General features: G+C 51.7%; 1 protein-coding gene and 1 pseudogene across 8 annotated transcripts in view; both read left to right on the top strand.

Moving 5' to 3' along the window:
• Positions 1–21,578, top strand: part of ARHGEF2 (Rho/Rac guanine nucleotide exchange factor 2) — a 126,881-nt gene that overhangs the window by 65,970 nt on the left and 39,333 nt on the right. Inside the window, exon 1 of one of the 8 annotated variants that reach the window (XM_053278429.1) lies at positions 537–848. The exons of 6 other annotated variants lie outside the window; for them this stretch is intronic. In XM_053278429.1, coding sequence (XP_053134404.1) covers positions 786–848 — 63 coding nt within the window. In that variant the 5' untranslated portion in view covers positions 537–785. Of the gene's footprint in view, positions 1–536; positions 849–8,324; positions 8,411–21,578 lie in introns of those variants that run through there. One more of the 8 variants, XM_053278432.1, reaches the window with a different exon arrangement.
• Positions 69–217, top strand: LOC128337735 (uncharacterized; annotated as a pseudogene).

The raw sequence follows: 21,578 nt of genomic DNA on the forward strand, positions 1-21,578 counted from the left end.
TAGCAAGCCTGAATTGTCCCCTTTGCTAAGCTGGGTCTGGTTTGCATTTGGATGAGAGCACTGTGAGATACTTTGTGCAGTGGCAGTATCGTAGCCAATGAGGTTAATCCGAGGCACGATTATTGCTAATTGAAAACTTTCCCCTCAGGGCATGGGACCATTCTGGGACGAGCATCTCGGGTCCCAAGTTCCCCTCCCTGGCTGGATCTCCAAGATAGGGCTGAGAGAGACCCCTGCCTGCCTGCAACCTCGGAGAAGCCGCTGCCAGTCTGGGTTGACAATCCTGAGTTAGATGGACCAAGGGCCTGACTCGGTCTATCTGGCAGCTCCCGGTGAGGTGCCCCTGAGCCTTGGGGGTCGCCACCCTACTGCAGGCTGCTGCGTCCCGGCCCAGAACTGCCTCGCTCCTCCTCTGCTTGCAAATCAAGCCATCACTGGTCCCTTCCTCCTCCCTCTCTGCCTCGAGAGGAGGAGGAGCGTCTGCAGTTTGAACAACCAGGCACAGTTTCCAGTACTTTACTTCCTGTGCCCGAGCTGGATGAGGAGAGTGGAGCACGTCTGGGGAGAGGGCTGTGTCTGTCTTTTTGATCCTCATTGCCCGGAGAGAACATCCTCTCTGCATCCGGCTTGCTGACCTCCCTGGGACCCTTAAAAAGAAAAGAACCCCCCCAAATCCATTCTTTTGGTCTTAAATTGCTTTTGATGCTAAGGACGCCCCTTACCAGCCCAGCTAGCGAGAGACCCAGCCGGATCCAGTGGGGATCAGTCGGACCCAGCACCGGATTATGTCTCGGATAGAATCCTTGGCCAGGTCTCGAAGTGATCGGACAAAGGAAATCGCTTTGAAGGTGGGTCCTGTCCGGGTCTGGAGGTTGTATCTGTGTGTGTCTCGGGGTGGGTTGGGAGACGGTCTTGTTGGTGTGCCTGTGGTGGGAGAACCTTAAAAATCTTTGGCCGGGTCTCCCGGCGAGGAGGTCCTGGGTTCCGGAGAGCTTGTGAGACATTTGGGCCAGCCTTCTTGTGCCTGAAAGTGCAAGGGGTCCTGGGTTTTAGATCTTGGGCAGTTATTTGCAGGCTTGGAGACACAACTCAGGGCTGGAGCATGTGCTTTGTATGCAGGAACTCCCAGCATCCCCAGGTCGAGCTGTGGAAGACCCACCCACCCACCCCTGGTCCCAAACGCTGGAGGCTGCTGCCAGTCAGTGTAGCCAGTACTGGGCCGCCTGAGGACTGACTCAGGCGGCAGCCGTTTGTGGCATGAGATGGTGGCACAGCCTGAGGTGCAGGCAGCCACCGGCTGTGGGGTCATTATCGTTGATATTTTCCAGGAAGCTTCCTCCAAAGATATGGGGGTCTCCTTTGATGGGCCCCTTCATGGCCTCGGTGTCTGGAGCCCTGCAGTCTTTTCTCAAGAGTAGACGTGGGCGCACGGGGAAGTTTTTGTGACTGCTGTGAGCGTGGTGGGGAGAGGTAGGTGACTGGGAGGGGGGGTTTCCATTTGAGATTCAGACGCTGTTCTTTTATTTCCAAAACCGGCTCCCCCCCTGGAACCTTTGTCTAACCCTTTAGCAGCAGCTATTGTTTTGAGACCCTTAAAAACAACAACACATCAATGAGAAAACAGGCAGGAGTTCCACGTTCCTCTAAACCGGACGATGGACTCGCCTCGTCCGCCTTTGCAGGCCTTGGGGTGGCCCCGAATCTCACTCCTGGGGGCTTGGCGTGCAAGCCCAGGGCCTCCTGCAGCCGGATCAGTCCCTCTGGTCCAGGATCGTGGCCCGAATCCAAGCCAAGTGATCTGCTTCTGTAACCGCCTTGGATAGTTTGTTTGCCAAGCGGGTTCTGGCGCTGAAAGAAACCTATCATTTTGTTCTGCTTTTTTTCCTCTTTTTCTTTTTTTGTAATGCTCCCTCCCTCCCGCCCCGATTTGGTTTGAGCTCTCTCGCCTTGCCAGATGTCCTTTTATTCTCACGGGCTGCCCTTTATTCCCTGCATTAATCAGGTTTCTGTAGATCCAGCAGGAGGGGATTTCCCTTTGGCTGACATGCGCTCCGAGCGCAGGGAGTGCATGTCGGCCATTCTGGCTGAGACAGACCCCCAGAATCTCTGGAGCCGCGGCTGCCCCATAAATCTCATGCACACGCACGTCTCTCTCTCTCTCTCTCTCTCTCTCTCTGCTTTGTGTCTTGGATTGGCCCCCCTCGGGTTGTCCCCTTCCCTTCAGGGCTTCGGCACATGGCTCAGACTTTCTGGGGTGTCTTTATGGGGCAAAATGTTGGCCCTTCCTCTTCTGAGTTTGCCTCCCTGTGGCTTCCGCTCTTTGGCCCTCGGCCTGGCCCACGCGGCCATCTCTTTGTCTGTGTGGCAACGAGAACGATAGCTTCTTAAGGGAGTGCTTTGGGACCCACACGGGTCCCGATTGTCTGCCTGACCTCAACACGCACCGCAAGGTGGGCTTGTTTCAGGAGCAGGCTGCAGCACGTGGCATTGTGTGAAGGTTTTTTTGGGGGGGGGGCACAGAGGCCCTGTAAGCGTTTGAGGAGTTCTCCCCCCACCTCTGAATTCCCTCTGCCAGACCTAATAGCCCCCACTGGCAGTCTTCACAACATATATTCCTCTCCCCACCACACACACACACACACACACACAAACACCACACATAAGAAGCTGCCGTACCGAGTCAGACCCTTGGTCCATCTAGCTGAGTACTGCCTACACAGACTGGCAGCGGCCCTGTAGGGTTTCAGGAAGGAGTCTTTCCCAGCTCTGCCTGCCAGGGATTGAACCTAGGGCCTTCTGCATGCAAGCAGATGCTCTAGCTTTGGCCCCATCCCCTGAGGGGATGATCTTAACAGTGCTTGCATTGTGGGTACCCATCAAAATGTGAACCAGGGTAGACCCTGCTTAGCAAAGGGGACAGTTCCTGCTTGCTGATGCAAGATCATGTCTCCTTCTGTTCCTCCTCTCCAAAAGAAATTGAAGTGGGTCCCTCAAGCTTCTTCTCTGCCTGCCCCCCTGGGTACAAAACCTCCAGGAAGGGTTTTGTACCCTGGATTGAACTAAGCCAGGGGTTCTCGGTTTATGGACTGTGACTCCGGGTGTGTGTGTGTGTGTGTTACAGGATTGATTTGGACTCGCTGCTTTGATTTGGGCCAGGGGTGTTCAACCTTGGGTGCCCAGATGTTGTTGGACTACGGCTTCCATCGCCCCCTGCGGCGAGGCCCGGAGCAGGGGGTGATGGGTTTTGTAGTCCAGCACATCGCCGTGGCTTCGTTTGCAAAGGGTTGAAATATCCTGTTCTGAGCTGACCTGTGTCAAGGGAAACCCCTGTTCAAGTCCCCCCCCACACACACACATCAAAGCAATCAGGAGCAATTCAAAGCAGGTTGTTTTCGTTGGAGGTGTGTGTGTTTTGGGGGTGGAGAAAAAAACCCCTTTGTTTCCTTTGAACAGAGCTCTGCTGAACTCTCTGTGTGTGTATGTTTGGGATGTATATTTATATTTATATTTTAAGGTTAAACCAAACCAAACCCTGTGCCTTTGGGGTAACCTTGTGAAATGAAACAGCCCAGAAAAAGGAAGAGCTTCTGTTTATAGCTGTGGCTTCCTCTGTGTGTGTGTGTGTGTGTGTTGTGTGTGTGTGTGTGTGTCTTAACCCTTTCAGTTCCCCTGCCGTGGGGCGGAGGCCATTTCGCCTCCCACTGGCCTTGTGGGTTGATTGATGGCCTCGTTTGCACAATGGCCCCTGCCTGGGAGAACCTGGTGTGTGTGTGTGTTGTGTGTGTGTGTTTATGGTGGCTGTTGAAATCCGAACTGGGGCTGAGCTCAGAACAGCCAGGCCTCCTTTATTATGGTCCTCCTCCTCAAAGTATTTCCGTTTTAAGTCGGTGGCGTGAGGATAGTCACCAGTTAATAGCTCTAAACTTTCTCGCCCATCTTGAGGCGGGGTGGGGTCTCTGGATTAAAGCAGAGGTTGTTTAATATGTTAAAAATAAAATCTGCTGTTGAGCCGTGGCTGCTAAAAGCTATGGGAAGCTGCTTTATACTGAGTCAGGACATTGGTTTGACTAGTTCTGTCTCGTCTACACTGACTGGCAGCAGCTTCCCAAGGGCTGAGGCAGGAGTCATTCCCGGCTGTATTCGGAGATGCTGCCAGGAATTGAACCTGGGACCTTCTGCATGCAAGCAGGCAGGTGCTCTCCCACTGAGCGATGATAGCCCCATCCCTGAAGGGGAATGCCTTACAGCGGGGATTTCCCAACCTGTGATACTCTCGATATTGCTGAACTACAACTCCTGTCACCTCCCAGCTACAGTTTGTTGTAACTGGGGATGATGGGAGTTGTAGTTCAGCAACAGGTTGGGAATCCTGGGAACCCCTGTCTCACAGCACATGCAGTCTCCCATCCAAATGCAAACCAAGGTGGGCCCTGCTTAGCAAAAGAGGCAATTCATGCTCGCTTCCATAAGATGAGCTCTCCTCCCCTAGACCCAGCGGTGTTCATCATAACAAACCACACTTTCAACTTAATCTTCACACACTGATTGTCACGACAGCCCTGTAAAGTAGGCTGTTCATGTACCCGATTCACGGATGGATGGCAGAGGTGGCGAGAGACTGTGGCTTGCTCAAGGCCACACACTGGTTGGGATTTGAACCCAGGCCTTCCAGACTATAGTTTCACAAATACTTGGGAATTAAGCCCCCTTGAACTTGATGGGGCGTGGGTCTGCACTGGTTAAACTCCTCCTGTATACACAAATGAAGTTTGGGCTTTGGCAACTCTCTAGTGGCCAGGAGTTCCACAGCTCTGAGCCGACCATAAAGAATGGGCAGAAGAAGAGGAGAGTGGATTGAGGTTGAGCTTTAGTCAAAGCTTAGGAAGGTTGCAGGGTCGTCTTCCTTGGCATTTGGAAGAAAAGAAGGGAGAGGAGCATTTCCAGACGGGGCTTTTAGCTTACTTCTCCTCCCAGATTGGAAGTTGTGTGTTCACATATCTGCCAGAGTTACCCTGGAGCCTGTGCGAGCTACTGAGGAGCTCTCCAGATGCGATTTGGATTTTTCATTGTGTGTTAGAGCCTAGCCCGATTTATGTCTGGAGTAAAAGAATCCACTTTTTGCATCGGTTTTTGCGGGTGAACTCGAACTCGCAGTCAAGCCTCACAGTAAGGCCTGTGTCTGTGAAAACTCCAGGGGATGCTTTCCATTGGAGTTACCCTCTTTTTCCATTGGTGGGGGTGGGATAGATGACCTATTGGTGTCCTCCTTGCCAGCTTTTTGATTCTATCATTTTGGTAGTCAGGGAGAGCCAGGGTGTGTGTGTACTGTGTCTGCTTGCAGAAGGTCCCAAGTTCCCTTCCTGGCAGCATCTCCAGATAGGGCTGTGAGAGAGATTCCTGCCTGCAACCTTGGAGAAGCCGCTGTCAGTCTGGGTAGACAATACTGAGCTGGATGGCCCAAGGGTCTGACTCGGCATATGGCAGCTGCCTGTGTTCCTCTGATCTCATAAGGATGAAGCACTGCCTTTGGTCTTGGCTGTGCCACATTGCATGCAACGCTTGTACAATCTGTGCAGTTATTCACACATTAAACTGTACACAGGAACAGCAGGACACTTGCGATCTGGATCCAGCCTTTCAAGGACCTGTGCCCAGTTTTGTTTTTAGAGCAAACCCTGGTGCAATCATTCACACAAACACATGTACAGACATCGGCAGGCGGGTCCAGGGCTCTTGTTGCTTGAAATGAGAGGAGCTGGGGTCCTCTTTTTCAGGCCAGTTGCTGAGATCTGTGATGAGGTGGTGAAAATAACGAGAGGGCCTCTGGGCGTGTGCCGAGTGCCAGTCACCACCAGCCCCCAGGCTACGACGAATATTTATATACACCGCATTTCAACAAAAAGTTTCCCAAAGCGGTTTACATAGATATAAATCCAATGGCTACCTGTCCCTAAAGGGCTCACAGTCTAAAAAGAAACACAAAGTAGGCACCAGCAACGCCCACTGGAGAGAATCCTGTGCTGGGGACGGATAGGGCCAGTTGCTCTCCCCCTGCTAAATACAAGAGAATCGCCTCTTTAAAAAAGTGCCTCTTTGCTCAGTGAGCAGGCTTTCCCAGGATACGATTTATGCAGGCTCCCCCTCCCTCGGAAGACCAAGACCTTGCTGCCACTCCTGGCAGAGATGTTTCGGGGCTGGCTCTCCTCCTCCCCTCCCTCCAGCATCTTGTGAAGCAATGGCCAGCATGATGAAATCGGCCTTGGTATCTTGCAATGCCCGGGCTGGCTTTTCTTGGCTGGTGGGAGGCTCCCTGGGGCCCAGCTGGTGTGGTGAGAACCGGAGGAGGGGGAGAGGCCGCCCAGGGCTTCTATCCGTCCGGCCCAGGCCTGCTGTTTCTCCGAGGGGCCGGCCAGACGCTCTGCAGTTGGCAGCCGCGGCAGGAAACCACTGCCAAGAGCCGCACGGGCGCTTCCCCGGTGCCAAGCCGATAAGGCAGATGTTCTGCTGAAGCTGGAGACAGGGGAGGAGAGCTGGTCCTGGGGAGGCGAGCATGCGTTGTCCCTTTTGCTAAGCGAGGTCCCGCCTTGGTTTGCATTTGGGTGGGAGATGGCATGATAGCCCCCTGCGGACTGAGCAAAGAGGCGCCGCCTTAAAGTGGGGATTCTCTTGTATTTAGCAGGGGGAGAGCAGCTGGCCCTGTCCGTCCTCAGCACAGCATTCCCTCCAGTGGCTGTTGCTGGTGTCTGTCTTATGTTCCTTTTTAGACTGTGAGCCCTTTGGGGACAGGGGGCCATTGTTATTTCTTTCTTTCTGTGCAGAGTTGAACCCAGTCTCCCATCCCTCCAAGCGGCTGGTCCTGGAGGCCTCCCTTGTGTGTGTCCTTCGATTGCGAGCCAAATGTTGCTTTCAAATTAGCTGCAACAGAGCTCCGGTCTTTTCCTTCCCACTGGCTGGTGTGTCTGCATTTGATATATCCGGAACAAGAAATGTGGGTGTGGGGGGTGGGATTTCCTCTTCCCTTAAACACCCTGTTATGGGTGTTTGGTAGGAGAAATGAGGGGCCCCTTTCTCACTGCAGAACACCCAGATCCCACCCCATAGCCTCCCACACCTCTCCATTTAATTGGGTCCCCCTTGTCCCTGAAGAATACTGACTGTATTAACCTGAATCCAATACTTGATGATGATGGTGATGATGATTACATTTATATCCTGCTCTTCCTCCGAGGAGCCCAGAGCGGTGTCCTACATACTTAAATTTCTCACATACTTAAGTTTCACAACAACCTTGTGAAGTAGGTGAGGCTGAGAGAGAAGTGACTGGCCCAGAGTCACCCAGCAAGTCTCATGGCTGAGTGAGGATTTGAACTCGGGTCTTCCCAGTCCTAGTCCAGCACTCTAACCACTACACCACGCGGGCTCAGGTTTCCTCCCCCTCCCCAATTTCTTTGATGTGAACAGTTCGCGGGGCGGGGGTGTCATTTTAAATTCTGAGTCTTTGGGGGTAAATGCAGGTATAGCTGGTATTTTTCTGGTTATATTTTCATTCATTCATTCAATTTCATTCATTCATTCATTCATTCATTCAATTTCTATACCACCCTTCCAAAAATGGCTCAAGGTGGTTTACACAGAGAAATAACAAATAAACAAGATGGCTCCCTGTCCCCAAAGGGCTCACAATCTTAAAAAGAAACATAAGATAAGACACCAGCAACAGTCACTGGAGGTACTGTGCTGGGGGGGGGGCAGTTACTCCCCCCCCCCGCTAAATAAAGAGAATCCCCACATTAAAAGGTGCCTCTATATTTTGAATGTTCTATTTGTATAGCAAGTTCTTTTCCATCACCTATATTTTAAAAACATAGTCGTCTTAAATTTGGGAGCATCTTCCATTCGGGCAAACGTGGCACCACTATTGAAGATGGGGTCTGGGAGATCATGTGGGCAGTAGTTTCACCCTCCGGATTCCCTGGGGCAAATGCAAGCCCCATTTTTCTCCCCCCCCCCCCCAATTCTTTTGAGCTGCTCTCAGAATGAATGATTGACTGAGCCAGGAATTTGCAATGCTGCCATCTCCGGGCTGTCTCGCCCCACCAGCTGCCACGTCCGTAATAGTCCACCGAAGCAGTGTGGCTCTTGGGGGCGAATCCCCCTGTGTGCGTTCGTATCGCGTGTGTTGTTTCCCCTGCTTTTTGTTTCATGGAGATCAGAGAACAGCAGTAGCTCTTTGCACTTGTGTGTGTGTGTGTGTGTGTGTGTATGTGTGGCGGGGGGGAGGGAGGGATACGGGACGAGGGGGAGCTTCCATGCGCCGCGGAGTTCATGCGCGACGCTGCCGACACTGCCAGATCGATCCGGCGTCCTTTGTTCTCTCGGGAGGTTGTGGAAGAAGCTGGTCTCTTTTGGGGTAGGGTAACCTTCGTGCCCGTCATGGCGTGCGTTGCTAACTTTTGTTTTGATGTCCCCATCTTAGAACTTTCCCCGCAACTCCCTTTGTCCCAAATATCGCTCTTTCCTTGTGTGCTGCTGCGCTTGTGATATCCACCGAGCGGGTGGAAGGGGGGGACGGGAAAAGTCGGATGTGGAGGGGCCACAGTGGGTCAGTGGGACAAAAGGCCTGTCTGGCCCAGTTCCCTGCCTCCAATGCGGGGCAACCAGATTGTCTGGCAGGGAAGTGGACGGTCTGCCACTCTCCGTCGTTTTTGTTCATCCTGAGGAGCACCGAGATGGTGGGGAAGGCGGACCCTTTATCTGCCTCGGAAACATCACGCGGGGTGAAAGAGGGAGCTCCTCTGGGGTCTGAGAGATCTGGAGGGCAGGCTCGGCGGGTTCTGTTTTCAAGATCACAGGTCCGAAAGATGGTTTTAAATCTATCCGCCACTGTTTATCCAGAACTGCTCAGTGGGAAGTGCCTGTACTAGGGATCTCTCAACACAGATTGATGGAGGGGGCATCTTGAGGTCATTGCTTGAGACATTTAGGGGCCAGAGCTAGGCCATCTAAATGGCATTCCCCACTTCCCAACATTACCTACAGTAATGCTGTCCTGCTACTCTAGTTCATATCGATGTGCAGCCAGTGCAGGGGGACGTCCCATTGGATTGTGGCCGTGGGTCAGATATATTATTATTATTATTATTATTTCGATTTCTATACCGCCCTTCCAAAAATGGCTCAGGGCAGTTTACACAAAGAAATAATAAATAAATAAGATGGCTCCCTGTCCCCCAAGGGCTCACATTCTAAAAACAAGACAGACACCAGCAACACTCACTGGAGGGGTGCTGTGCTGGGGGTGGAGAGGGCCAGTTACTCTCCCCCTGTTAAATAAAGAGAATCGCCACGGTAAAAGGTGCCTCTTTGCCCAGTTAGCAGGGGCAAATGTGTCTCCTTAATGGCACTCAACCTGCATTGTTCGCTTTACTTCATCTCCGGGATTGGGAACTTTTACATGACTCTGGGGTGTGGGTGTGTGCGTGCGTGTGTGTGTGTATACGTGTACATATGCAAGCATATGAAGCATACGAGAGGAGAGCTGGTCTTGTGGTAGCAAGCGTGACTTGTCCCCTTAGCTAAGCAGGGTCCGCCCTGGTTGCATTTGAAAGGGAGACTAGAAGTGTGAGCACTGGGAGAGATTCCCCTTAGGGGATGGAGCAGCTCTGGGAAGAGCATCTAGGCTCCAAGTTCCCTCCCTGGCAGCATCTCCAAGATAGGACAAGATTTTTTTAATTGAACCAACAAACTACCAAAACATACCGTTCGTTACCAAAGGGCTGAGAGAGATTCCTGCCTGCAACATTGGAGAAGCCGCTACCAGTCTGTGAAGACAACACTGAGCTAGACCGACCAGTGGTCTGACTCAGTATATGGCAGCTTCCTAGGTTCTAAGCATGCTTACATTAGGTGCATACACTATGCTCCTAAATGTAGGTATGTTTGCACACCAGAAGTGTGTGTGTGTGTGTGTGTGTTTCTGTTCTTGAGGAAACAGTAGTAAAGAAGCCCCACTTTTTGCATTTGGGTCTACCCCCCACCCGCACCCCTTTTCTCTTTCATGGCTTTGCTTGAATAGAGCCCATTGTTTTCCTGAGGTCCTCCTGTCTCCCTCCCCGCTGGGAATCTTTTGTAGCAGAGGAGTTGAAGGGAAGAAGATACCTTGTGCTGCAAAGTGGGCTTTGTGTGTGGGGTGGGCTGGGCTGTGGGTGTGTGTGCTCTGGAGGCACCAAGCTGAAATCGTCTCCCAAGGAGACTGTGTTCCTGGAGTATTCTCAGACAGCAGGCTTGGCAGAGAAGTTGATGTTACCCCCAAAACACGAAGCAAAAAGTGGATTTTTTTTAAACCCCGGATATAAATCGGGCTACACTTTAATGTGCAATGGAAAAACTCAAATTGTGTGTGAACTGCTCCCTGAAAGCTTGCAGGGACTTTGGGGTAAATCTGGCTGATATGTGAATGTACACCTTCCATTCTGGAGGAGATGCAAACTAAAAGCCCAGTGTGAAAAACACCCAGGACAGGCTTTGCTTCAGTTCCGCCTTTTAAAGGCAGACACCCCGGCTGAAATGGACAGATGTGTCAATTTCCTTGTTGTTTAAGAGGATGGTGTGTTTGAACTCTCTGCTTTTGGAGCCCACCTGCTCCATAATTTCTTAGAAGGACTCAGGAAGCTTCCTCCCGCTGAGTCCCACCCTTGGCCCATCTAGCTCAGTATTGTCTACACAGTTTGGCAGCGGCTTCTCCAGGGTTTCACTGAGAGCAACCCCGAGCTAGATTCAACCCGGGCTTTAGGGCTTGGCTGAAGCCAAATTGCAGTGCCAGGAGCCAGTTTTGGAATATGCAGCACAGTAATAATTTAAGAAGAGTGCTTTGGAGCATGTGCAGAGTGCTTCCACTATGGCACTAAATTAAGTGCAGCCCACACGTGTCAAGGACGAGGAGGTATGCTCCTCCTTCTCTGGGCTCAGTCCCAGAACATATAGGGAGCTGCTTTCTACTGAGTCCAACCATTGGTCCATCTAGCTGAATATTGTCTACACAGACTGGCAGCGGCTTCTACAAGGTTGCAGGCAGGCTCTCTCCCAGATGTATCTTGGAGATGCTGCCAGGAGGGAACTTGGAACCTTCTGCATGCAAGCTTGCAGGTACTCTTCCCAAAGCGGCCCCATCCCCTAAGGGGAATCTCCCAGTGCTCATACACCCGGTCTCCCATTCAAATGCAAACCAGGGCAGATCCTGCTTAGCATAGGGGACAACTCATGCTTGCTATACCACAAGGCCAGCTCTCCTCCCCTCAAGGCAACTTCCTGTGCTACAAATGTATCTGCACAAGGAGACAAACATATTTGTTATATTATACAAATAATATTACAATCAAATCCTCCAAGGCCTTCAAAAGCTTTGTTTTCTTTGATTTGATTGTTGGCTTTGGTGCCTCTCTGTAGTGAAGGGAATGCACTCTTAACGTGCTCAGAGATGCACTCTTCTGAGCAACTGGGCTCTCCCCAAGCCCTAGAATGGAATCGTGGGCTGAGCTGGTGTTTTCTTCCAAGTTTCGGCTCCGTTTGGGGTAATTCTGGTACTGGTAATAGTTAGTACCAGCTGGATGGGAAGTGTGTACTATAGACCAGGGGTATATAACCGGTTGTTGCTGAACTACATCTCCCATCACCCCAAAGCTGGGGATGATGGGAGTTGTAGTTCAGCACCTGGAGTGCCAAAGTTTGCCTACCCCTGCGACAGACAACACTTTCCCTCAGTGCTGAAAAGACCTTGGTTGCGTTTTCTTACTCTCTGCAATCACTCTGTAAAGTAGGCCAGTGAGACTTTCCCTGAACGAGTGACGGCGGGCTGAGAATCCTCTTGGCATACAGAAGAAGAGCTGGTCTTGGGGCAGCAAGCATGAACTGTTCCCTTTGCTAAGCAGGGCCTGCCTTGGTTTTCATTTGGATGGGAGACTACTTGTAAGAGATTCCTCTTAGGGGACGGGGTCATAGTTCAGTGAAAGAGCATCCGTATTCTCCGTATCCTTGAGGAAGGTCCCAGATTCAGAGCCTGGCAGCATCTCCAGGTAGAGCTGAGAAAGACTCCTGCCTGGAACCTTGGAGAAGCCGCTGCCAGCCTGGATAGGCTGTTCTGAGCTGGATGGACCAGTAGTCTGACTTAGTATAAGAACCGTGATGATACAAAACCTTATAGCGTCTTGGAAGGTACGCTAGTGAACAAACAAAAAAGCACCACTCAAACAGATATGTAACCTATGCCTTTATATCTATATTAATATAAATCGCAAACATAAACATATTGACAATCTGGTGGAACCACAGTCTATATATTCACTTTATAAAAGACTGGTAGCATATGGTCATAAAAATAATCCGAGTAAAACATGTATAAATCCAAACTGTATGTCTGTGTATACACACAACTAGCAAAGTACACTCTCCATTGAAAATAGAGAGAATATCTTTTCCATGGAGTGTATTGTGGTTGCAGAATGTCAGTATATTTGGGATTTATTTTAATATGGATAAAGGCCTAGAGCCAGCGTGAGGTAGTGGTGGAGTCCTAGAGTGCAGGACTAGGACTGGGGAGACCCGAGTTCAAATCCCCATTCAGTGTGATACTTGCTGGGTGACTCTGGGCCAGTCACTTCTCTCTCAGCCTAACCTACTTCACAGGGTTGTTGTGAGGAGAAACTCAAGTATGTAGTACACTGCTCTGGGCTTCTTGGAGGAAGACCGGGATATAAATGTAGTAGTAGTAGTAGTAGTAGTAGTAGTAATAGAGTACATATCTCTTTTTTGTGGGGGAGCTCTTTTTTCCCCCACCACTGACTCAGCATAAATCAGCTCTGTATGTTCCTTGTCTCAAAAAATGGTTGTTGTGGGGAAGGAGTCCTTAAATGGCTCCCCCATGCCGCTGGATTACGACTTCCATCAGCCCCGATGGCTGCCAGCCAAACAGTTTTGTTTTTAACTAACGTTTCACTTTTATTTTTATCTTCTTGTAAACCGCCCAGAGATGAAAGTTTTGGGCGGTATGAAAATATGTTAAAATAAATAAAATAAGATAATAAACAGCATCTGGGGACCCACATTTGAGAGCTCCTGGAGCAACTGAAGGAAAACAGCCAGTCCTCTGCCCCTAGGAGGCTGCAATCTACCTCTTTGCAGTGGAGCAGACGGCAAAGGGGAGGGAGGGGCTACGGCCACAGATTCCATTTCCAGTTCAAAATGCGGTCTCGTCAGTGGGTAAAGCAGGCTCTGTGACGCACTCCCGTGCAACGTCTGTTTGTTTTGCAGGAGACCTTCCTGGTGGATTGGGCCCTGCAGGCCAGATCTGTTGTGCTTAGGGGTGGGGGAGATTTGAGAGAGGCATTCCACGCCCACTTCTCAAAGCCAGACCGCCCCCCTGCCCCCCCCCCCGGCCTGGAGGCCTTCCTCTCCCACTCGCTTGTTACCGTTTCCTTATCTGCCTGGCTCCCTTCCCGACTGGTAGCCCAGGCTCAAATCCGGAAACATTAGTCGCTATCGGGCTCTGGAGCATATTCCTGTTCCCGGGCTCGCGATTGTGTCATGCAAGGCAGAAGAATGCATTCTCCAAGAGGGAGGCGGAGGGGTTGCTGGTGTGGGGCTGGACTGCACATCTGAATTGCAAAATGCAGGTCCGGGCCAAGGAGCGTTTCGAGGCAATTCGGTGAATCGATTTGAGTGCCATTCGGAGGCCTGTTTTGCTGAAAAAACTGACTCCAAAATGGCACTTTCCCTTAGGGAGAATCAATTGGTTGATTCTGCAGTTTGATTTGAGTTCGAATCAAATATCAGTACCTGATTCGGGTACACCTCTAAATCAGAGTTGTCTTCTATCTGGGTAAATGCAGTCGGTCTGGCTACGCAGGCGATGTTGATGGGAGAGATCTGGATTTTGTCCAAAGTCATAGGACATAGGGAGCTGCCTTCTACCGAGTCGGACCATTGGTCTAACTAGCTCAGTATTGCCTACACAGACTGGCAGCGGCTTCTCCAAGGTTGCAGGCAGAAGCCTCTCCTACTTGGAGATGCCAGGGAGGGAACTTAGAACCTTCTGAATCCATGCAAGCAGGTTCTCTTCCCAGAGCGGCTCCATCCCCTATGGGGGAGATCTTCCAGTGCTCACACATGTGTCCCATCCAAATGCAAACTGGGGTGGACCCTGCTTAGCAAAGGGGGCGATGCAGTTTGAGCAAACCAAATAATTCTGCCACTGTTGCCTCGGGCGGCTTGACCAAAGACGGCCCACCTGGGTACCCGTCTGAAACTGGGATGGCTCTCTGTGCGTGGACATGCCACTTCATGTGCACGCCCACAGGCTATGTCCGTTCTTCCTGCATTCTCACCAGCTGCATCAGCACAGATGCCAGCGGCTGGTGCACTCGATCACCTCTCGAAACAGCTGAGGGCTGAGATCTCGGCAGAAGATCGTGATGACAAATGGCTGTTCTGGTCGTTCCTGCTTCAGCAAGCGAAGTTATGGAGGAAACTTGAGCGGGCGGGGAAGAGCTTCGGTTCCTTTCGGAAGACGGCGAGTGAGGTCCGGAAGTGAACCTCCGAAGGAGAATAGTTCTGCCATTTCATGGGAATGGGATCATTGCTCAGTAGTTGAGCATCTACTTTGCAAGCAGAAGGTCCCAGGTTTAATCCCTGGCTGTCTCTCCTGGGAGGGCCGGGAAAGACTCCTGCCTGAAATCTTGGAGAAGCCGCTGCCGATCAGAGTAGGCAAGACTGAGTGAGTTGGACCAAGGGTCTGACTCAGTAGGCAGCTTCCTAGGTTTTCTGCGGAACCTTTTAAAGGAAAGAAGGGCGGTACCCACCCCGCGGTTTTTATGGGGAGGAGAGCTGGTCTTGAGGTAGCCAGCACGAATGGTCCCCTTTCTGAAGCACGGTCCTCTTGAGTTGGTATTGTATGGGAGACAACATGTGAGCACTCTAAGATATGGCCGATAGTATTGGTTGATACGATCTCTTACGTTTTTGTATTAACAACTTCCCATGTGTTTTGCCAAGGCAGCACTTGCGTTTGGGGTTTCACACGCGTCTTTTAGTGCCACCCCTGTTGGCTCAATCTGTGATCAATTTAGTTTCCCGGCGGACCACGTGGGGTCAAAAGGGGGAGGGTTGCTGGTGGGCCACGGTGCCTTTTTGGGGGCAGGGGTGAGTCTAGATGGCCTCTGGTTGTCCTAGCTGCATAACTCTGAGGCTGAGAGTGGAAGACTGAAATAGCAAATTCTTCCCAGTTACCCTCTGTTGAGGCCTCTTTGGCTCTTGGTTCCTGGTACGATTCCATCAAGGCTCTCTCCGGAATCTCTTGATTGCCTGTGTGCATCGGCGAATTGCAGGCATGGACCTTTTTAGCCGGTTCGTCCACCACATCAAACTTAGCAAATCTCACATCATGAATCTTCCAGCTCATCCCTTCCCCTCCTTCCCCACCCCTTCTTCCTTTCTTCTCAGTGGTTTTTGAAATCCTTAAATAGTGGACAGACCGCTTCTGGTCTTTCAAAAACAACAACAACAAAAACCCTTGCTAAAATTGGCTTCGGAGCTTCCAGGAAACCGAGGTCCCTGCCCCAGAGGGTTTCCAATCTGTGTTAGAATGGAAGAAGCAGGAAAGCATTTGCAGAAGGCACAGAGCAGAAGTACACATTTATATCCCACTCTTCCTCCAAGGAGCTCAGAGAGGTGTACATGGTTACATTTGTCCTCACAACAACCCTGTGAGGGAGGTTAGGCTGGGAGAGTTGTGACTGGCCCAGAGTCACCCAGGGAGTTTCAGGGCCGAACCGGGCTCTGAACTGAGTTCTCCCCGGTCCTAGTCCAACACTCTAACCACTACCCGACACTGGCAGCCTTTTGTGGTAGCAAGACCAGGAGAGCTGGTTTTGTGGTAGCAAGCATGAATTGCCCCCTTGGCTAAGCAGAGCCTGCTTTGGTTTGCATTTGGATGGGTGACTACAGGTGAGATATTTCCCCTTGGGATGAGGCTCCTCTGGGAAGAGCACCTTCCTACTTGCATGCAGAAGGTTCCAAGTTCCCTCCCTGGCATCTCCAAGTTTGGACGGAGAAATACTCCTGCCTGCAACTTTGGAGAAGCCACTGCCAGTTTGTGCAGACAGTGCTGAGCTAGATGGACCAAGGGTCTGACTCGGTATATGGCAGCTTCCTGTGTTCTCATATGAAGGTTGTGAACTGCCCGGGGACTTTTTTGTATGGGGTGGTATAGAAATGTAAGGAATGAATGAATGAATAAATATCTCATTTGTCAAGAGCGATGCTTATCCTCACAACAACCCTGTGAAGTAGGTTAGCCTGAGAGAAAAGTGACTGGCCCAGACTCCCCCAGGGAGTTTCATGGCTGAACAGGGATTTGAACACGGGTCTTCCTGGTCCTAGTCTAGCACTCAAACCCAGGGCTGCAAAATTTCACCGATCCCGTTGTTTTTGAACTCCGACTTCCCTATTACCTGGCCGCAGTGGCCGATAGTCCAGGATTATCGGCGTTTTAGGCCAACGTCTGCAGGAGGGCCAAAGCTCTGCAGCCTTGCTCTAACCACTACACCCCGCTCTCACAGTCGTAAAGTGAGTGGCTCCATACAGTGTGGAGGATCCACTCCCGACAGATCTGCCCGCATCCAAAGGAACCTGGATCCCTCCTTGTGCCCCCAGGGAACGGCCTGTGGGCAGCAAGTACTCCAAGGTGAGTGGGACAACAACTCCACAAACTTTGCGTGCTTCTGGACAGCCCGGCACGCTCCAGATTTAGAACCACTCAGACTGATTCACAGGAAGGGCGGGCAGGGCTGCCTGCGTTTTCCCCGTCTCTGTGTTGAGCTCTCCCGAGGTTGAATTCCTGAACGCTCACTCGGGGGTCACAGTTTCCAGCTAGAAACTCTCTCTCTCTCTCTTCCTGGCAGATGCCGTTTAGAGCTGGAGACGATGTCCCCCCCACCCCCCGGAGTCCTGGCACTGAAACTCCTCTTTAAGAGGGTGTCGGTTCCCAAGTGGCTTGAAGTCGCTCCTCAAAGGGGTTTAAGCCTGGATCTATGGTGGGAGACTGGGGCGATTTGTTTTTCAAGGGTCTCGGAATCTGTTTGGCTTCTGACGCCGCTCGCTTGCATTTTTGTTCTCGGACTTCGCTGCCGTGCCCAAAAAGATGCTGCAGGTTTTTGATGCACGACAAAAGCCTGCCGGACCTGTTTGATCAGCGGTGGTGAGCGCACGGCAGACCCCGTGAGCAGCAGAGCCTCTCTCCCTTGATTTCAAACGTTCAACTCCCTCGGAAATTAGGGATAGGGTTGCAGCATCTGCTTTGCACGCAGAAGGTTCCAGGTTCAATCCCTGGCTGGCAGCCTCTCCAGGCAGGGCTGAGAAAGACTCCTGCCTGAAAACTTGGAGAGCTGCTGCCAGTCCGTGTAGACGATGCTGAGTGGGATGGACCCAGGGTCTGACTCGGCATGAAGCAGCTTCCTATGTGCTCTTGCATCTGCCTAAAATGTGCCAGCCCAGGTTCCCTCCCTGGCATCTCCAAGAGAGGGCTGAGAGAGATTCCTGCCTGCAACCTTGGAGAAGCCGCTGCCAGTCTGTGAAGACAATACTGAGCTAGATGGACCAAGGGTCTGACTCAGTATAGGGCAGCTTCCTATTTTCTTTCTTTCTTTCTTTCTTTCTTTCTTTCTTTCTTTCTTTCTTTCTTTCTTTCTTTCTTTCTTTCTTTTTCTTTCCTTTTCCTGGGGTACACTGTGCCATCTGCTACTGTACACTGATAGTGAAATGCAAGCCTGTGTGTCTTTTTTTCCAGTCTGGGTCATTTCTAGCCATCGTGGTAGTCAGGACTTAATTTGGGGTCAGGCCTGAGACTCAAAGATTGTTTTGAAGGCCAGGGCTTTCCTCAGGCACAGGTGACAATTACATCAAAGGGCCAGGCCCATCCTTTGGCATGGGAGTCCCAGGTTTGAATCCTGCCACGAGCAGTGAAATGCCTTTATTTATTTATTCTCCCCCACTCTTGTGGGAGAAGTTGACTGGCCCAGAGTCACCCAGTGGGTGTCATGGCTGAACGGAGATTGGAACTCGGGTCTCCCTGCTCCTGATCCAACACTCGAACCACCACGACACCACACTGTCTGTTCTTGGAGACGACAAGAGGCCTCCCCCTAAAAACCACACACAACAACACCCCACACACCACTTTTCTCTCTGTGTCTTTTTTCCAGCAGCTGAGCGGAGGACTTTGGTGCTCTTCCGAAGAAAAGTGGGTCACATCCTCAGCCGATCCTTATCTTCAGATTTGCACCCATTAAATGTCGCTCTGCAGACTGGGCAGAATGCCAGAGTCGGCCAGTCCATCTGCCCATTTCCCCCACAACCAAGCGGGGCTGGAGGCAGGGGTCAGGCTAGACCCACAGATCCCCTCCCTCCCTCCCTCCCTCTCTTCTCGGCTCTTTTGCTTCTAACTAGATCAAGGCCAGATAAGAAGGGACCGGCAGGGAGAATTTGTCTGCCTACCACTTTCCGGGTGCTGAGGATTCCCGTGCTCTGCAACATCCTGGCTTTTTGGGGGGGGGAGCATCCTGAGGTGGGGTTTAGGGCACGTCCACAAAGGGCCAGCAAAAGACACTGTTTTGCTGAGCAGAGTGGCCATGGGTAGGTAGCCCAGCACCTTTTGGCAACAGCATAAGGCAGGTGCTCTCAAACCGGAGGGAGGAGGTGTCCTGAGATGGTGTTGGACTACATAGCCCATCATGCCCTGCAATGGTGGCAGGGGGGTTCTGGGAGCTGTAGCCCAACCACATCTGGAGGACCCCAATTTGAAAACCCCAGTCACAAGGATGAAGACGTGTCACACTTTTCTGCAGAAGAGTAGCAGACTCCTCCACTCAGCTTGCTGGAAAAGAGACAACAAGAGAAAATATCACTTTTGCGGTGGGGGGCCAGGGGGAGGCCCTTTGCAGTGTCCGAGAATGAGCAGTGTGGTGTAGTGGTTAGAGTGTTGGACTAGGACCGCGGAGACCCGAGTTCAGGTTCCCGTTCAGCCATGACACTCACTGGGTGACTCTGGGCTGGTTCTTTCTCTCTCAGTAACCAGCCCAGATGCGGCCATGTATTGAACCTGGGACTTTCTGCATGGAAAGAAGGAAAGGAAAGAATCTGAAGTCTTGCTCCTTTTCCACGTTTGCCTGATGAAGACTTCTGTGACACTCAAAAGCCTGCTTGCTGTTCCGCCCCACCCATATGCATAGATGCATTTATTTTATTTTTTTTGCATCTTGAATTTCTTTTTAAAAAGTGTTGCGTGTGTGCATTGCGTGTCCTCTGTATCTTCTGCATTTGGCCTGCTGAGGTAACACATGTGTGCATTATTGAAAAGCTCGCCCCAATCCTGGCATTTCAGCTCCCCTCCAAATCAGCAGCGACGGTCAGAAGCACAGTGGAGTGTTTGGATTTGGAGTGCCCAAGACGGCAAGGAAACCCAGCTCTGGGGCTCAGTGGGTTTTAGACATAAGCAGATTATAGAAGTCGGAAGGGGACTCTGATGCCCAAATCTCCCGCTTTTGCTTAAGAGACCCGTCCCTTCTGGTTCCATTGTCATGCAGCATTTCCAGACAGGAGGCTTTATTGCTGTCTGGAAAAATCCTCGGTTTACTGTGAGTTTGAATTTGCCCCCCAAAACCAGTGGCTGAGATTTTACATAAGAACAGCCCTGTTGGATCAGGCCCAAGGCCATTCTAGTCCAGCATCCTGTTTCCCACAGTGGGCTACCAGATGCCTTTGAGAAGCCCATAGGGAAGTGGAGAGGGCAGGCCACCTCTCTCCTGCGGTGACTCCCCTGCAACTGGTACTCAAAGGCATCTTGCCTCTGAGACTGGAGGTAGCTTATAGCCCTCCAACTAGTAGCCCTTGATAGACCTCTCCTCCATGAATTTGTCTGAGCCCCTCTTAAAACCATCTAGGCTGGTGGCCACCACCACATCTTGTGGCAGAGAGTTCCACAGGTGAATGATGCGCTGTGAGAAAAAAGGTACTTCCTTTTGTTGGTCCTTAATTTCCTGGCTTGAAAAAGAAATCTTGTATGCCTTTATTCTTACCCTGATCTCCTGCTCTTCCTCCGAGGAGCCCAGAGGAGCGTACATGGATCTGTTCATGTTTCAAATTCTTTCTTTACCATTCGGGAGTCTCCGTCCATTTCTGTGTGGCATCAGAACTGCAGCCCTCTGGAGCAGGAAGGTGTGCCTGGCAGATGCTCCCCCACTGAGCTCTGACCCCATCCCTATTCCTTTGTGTAGCCCCGAACTGCCTACACTGACTGGCAGCAGCCCTCCGAGGCTTCAGGAGGGAATCTCTCCCAGCCCTACCTGGAGATGCTGCCAGGGATTGAAACTGGGCCCTTTCTGCATGCAAAGCAGATACTCTTCCATTGAGCTCGGGCCCCATCCCCCTAAGACGGGGGTCCTCAAACTTGGTTACCCAGATGCTGTTGGACTCCAGTACCCAAACACCCCTCTTGCAGTGCTCACGCAGGTCGCCGCCCATCCAAACTCAAACCAGGGTACACCCTGCTTAGCAAAGGGGGCCATTCATGTTCACTACCTGGTGGGGAGTTGTGGGCGGGGGGGGGCTATTGCAGGGACGTGGCGGGGCAGCTGTGCAGGCCAGAAGCGCTCCGGATTCCTCCGTCTCTCCTCCCCTGGTTTGCAGCGCTCGGCCGTGGAAGGGAGCGGCTGGTGGTCCTCCTTCGGCTGGCCCGCCATCCAGCTTCCGCGGCTGCAGTCGCTCCCGCCTTCTGGCTGCCGTCCAAACGGTGCAGAATAACATGTTTGTCTTGCTGAAGGCCCCGCTGTGGCCGCTCGCTCGTCCCTGCGGAGAGGGGCGGACAGGCGCGCCGCTATCAGGGCAGAGGTCCGGCCGGCTTGCCAGGCAGCACAAAGCTCCCTTTGTCTGGCTTGTCAGGCCGGGCAGAGAGAGGACTCCAAACCTGGCATCTGTTCTGCAACCATCCCTGGCTCGTCTTTGCAAGCAGGGCAAAGCCCGATTTCAGTCTTCAGCGCGCCCTCCCTGCGGGGCGCACGTTGCAATGTGGAGGAAGGCCTGGCGCTAGGCAGCCGGAGCGGTGGGAATAGTGGTCAAGGCAACATTGGGCTAGCAAGGAGGCAGATTGGCTGGGGGGAGGCAAGATTGATGCCGGATGGGTGGGCCTTTCATGGCAGCTTGAAGCCCCCTTCAGTATATGGAACATAGGAAGCTGCCCTATACTGAGTCAGACCCTTGGTCTATCTAACTCAGGATTGCCTTCACAGACTGGCAGCAGCTTCTCCAAGGTTGCAGGCTGGAACCTCTTTGGCAACATACTGTATGCTTTGGTAGTTTGTTGGTTCAATAAAAAAATCTTGTCCTATAAAAAAAATAAATCTTGTCCTATCTTGGAGCTGCTGCCGGGGAGGAAACTTGGAACCTTCTGCTCTTCCCAGAGCAGCTCTATCCCCTCAGGGGAATATCTTGTGTGTAAATCTTTGTAGATATATGATGTACAAACAACCACTTTG

The sequence above is a fragment of the Hemicordylus capensis genome, chromosome 14, assembly GCF_027244095.1.
Source record: "Hemicordylus capensis ecotype Gifberg chromosome 14, rHemCap1.1.pri, whole genome shotgun sequence".
Lineage (NCBI taxonomy): Eukaryota > Metazoa > Chordata > Lepidosauria > Squamata > Cordylidae > Hemicordylus > Hemicordylus capensis.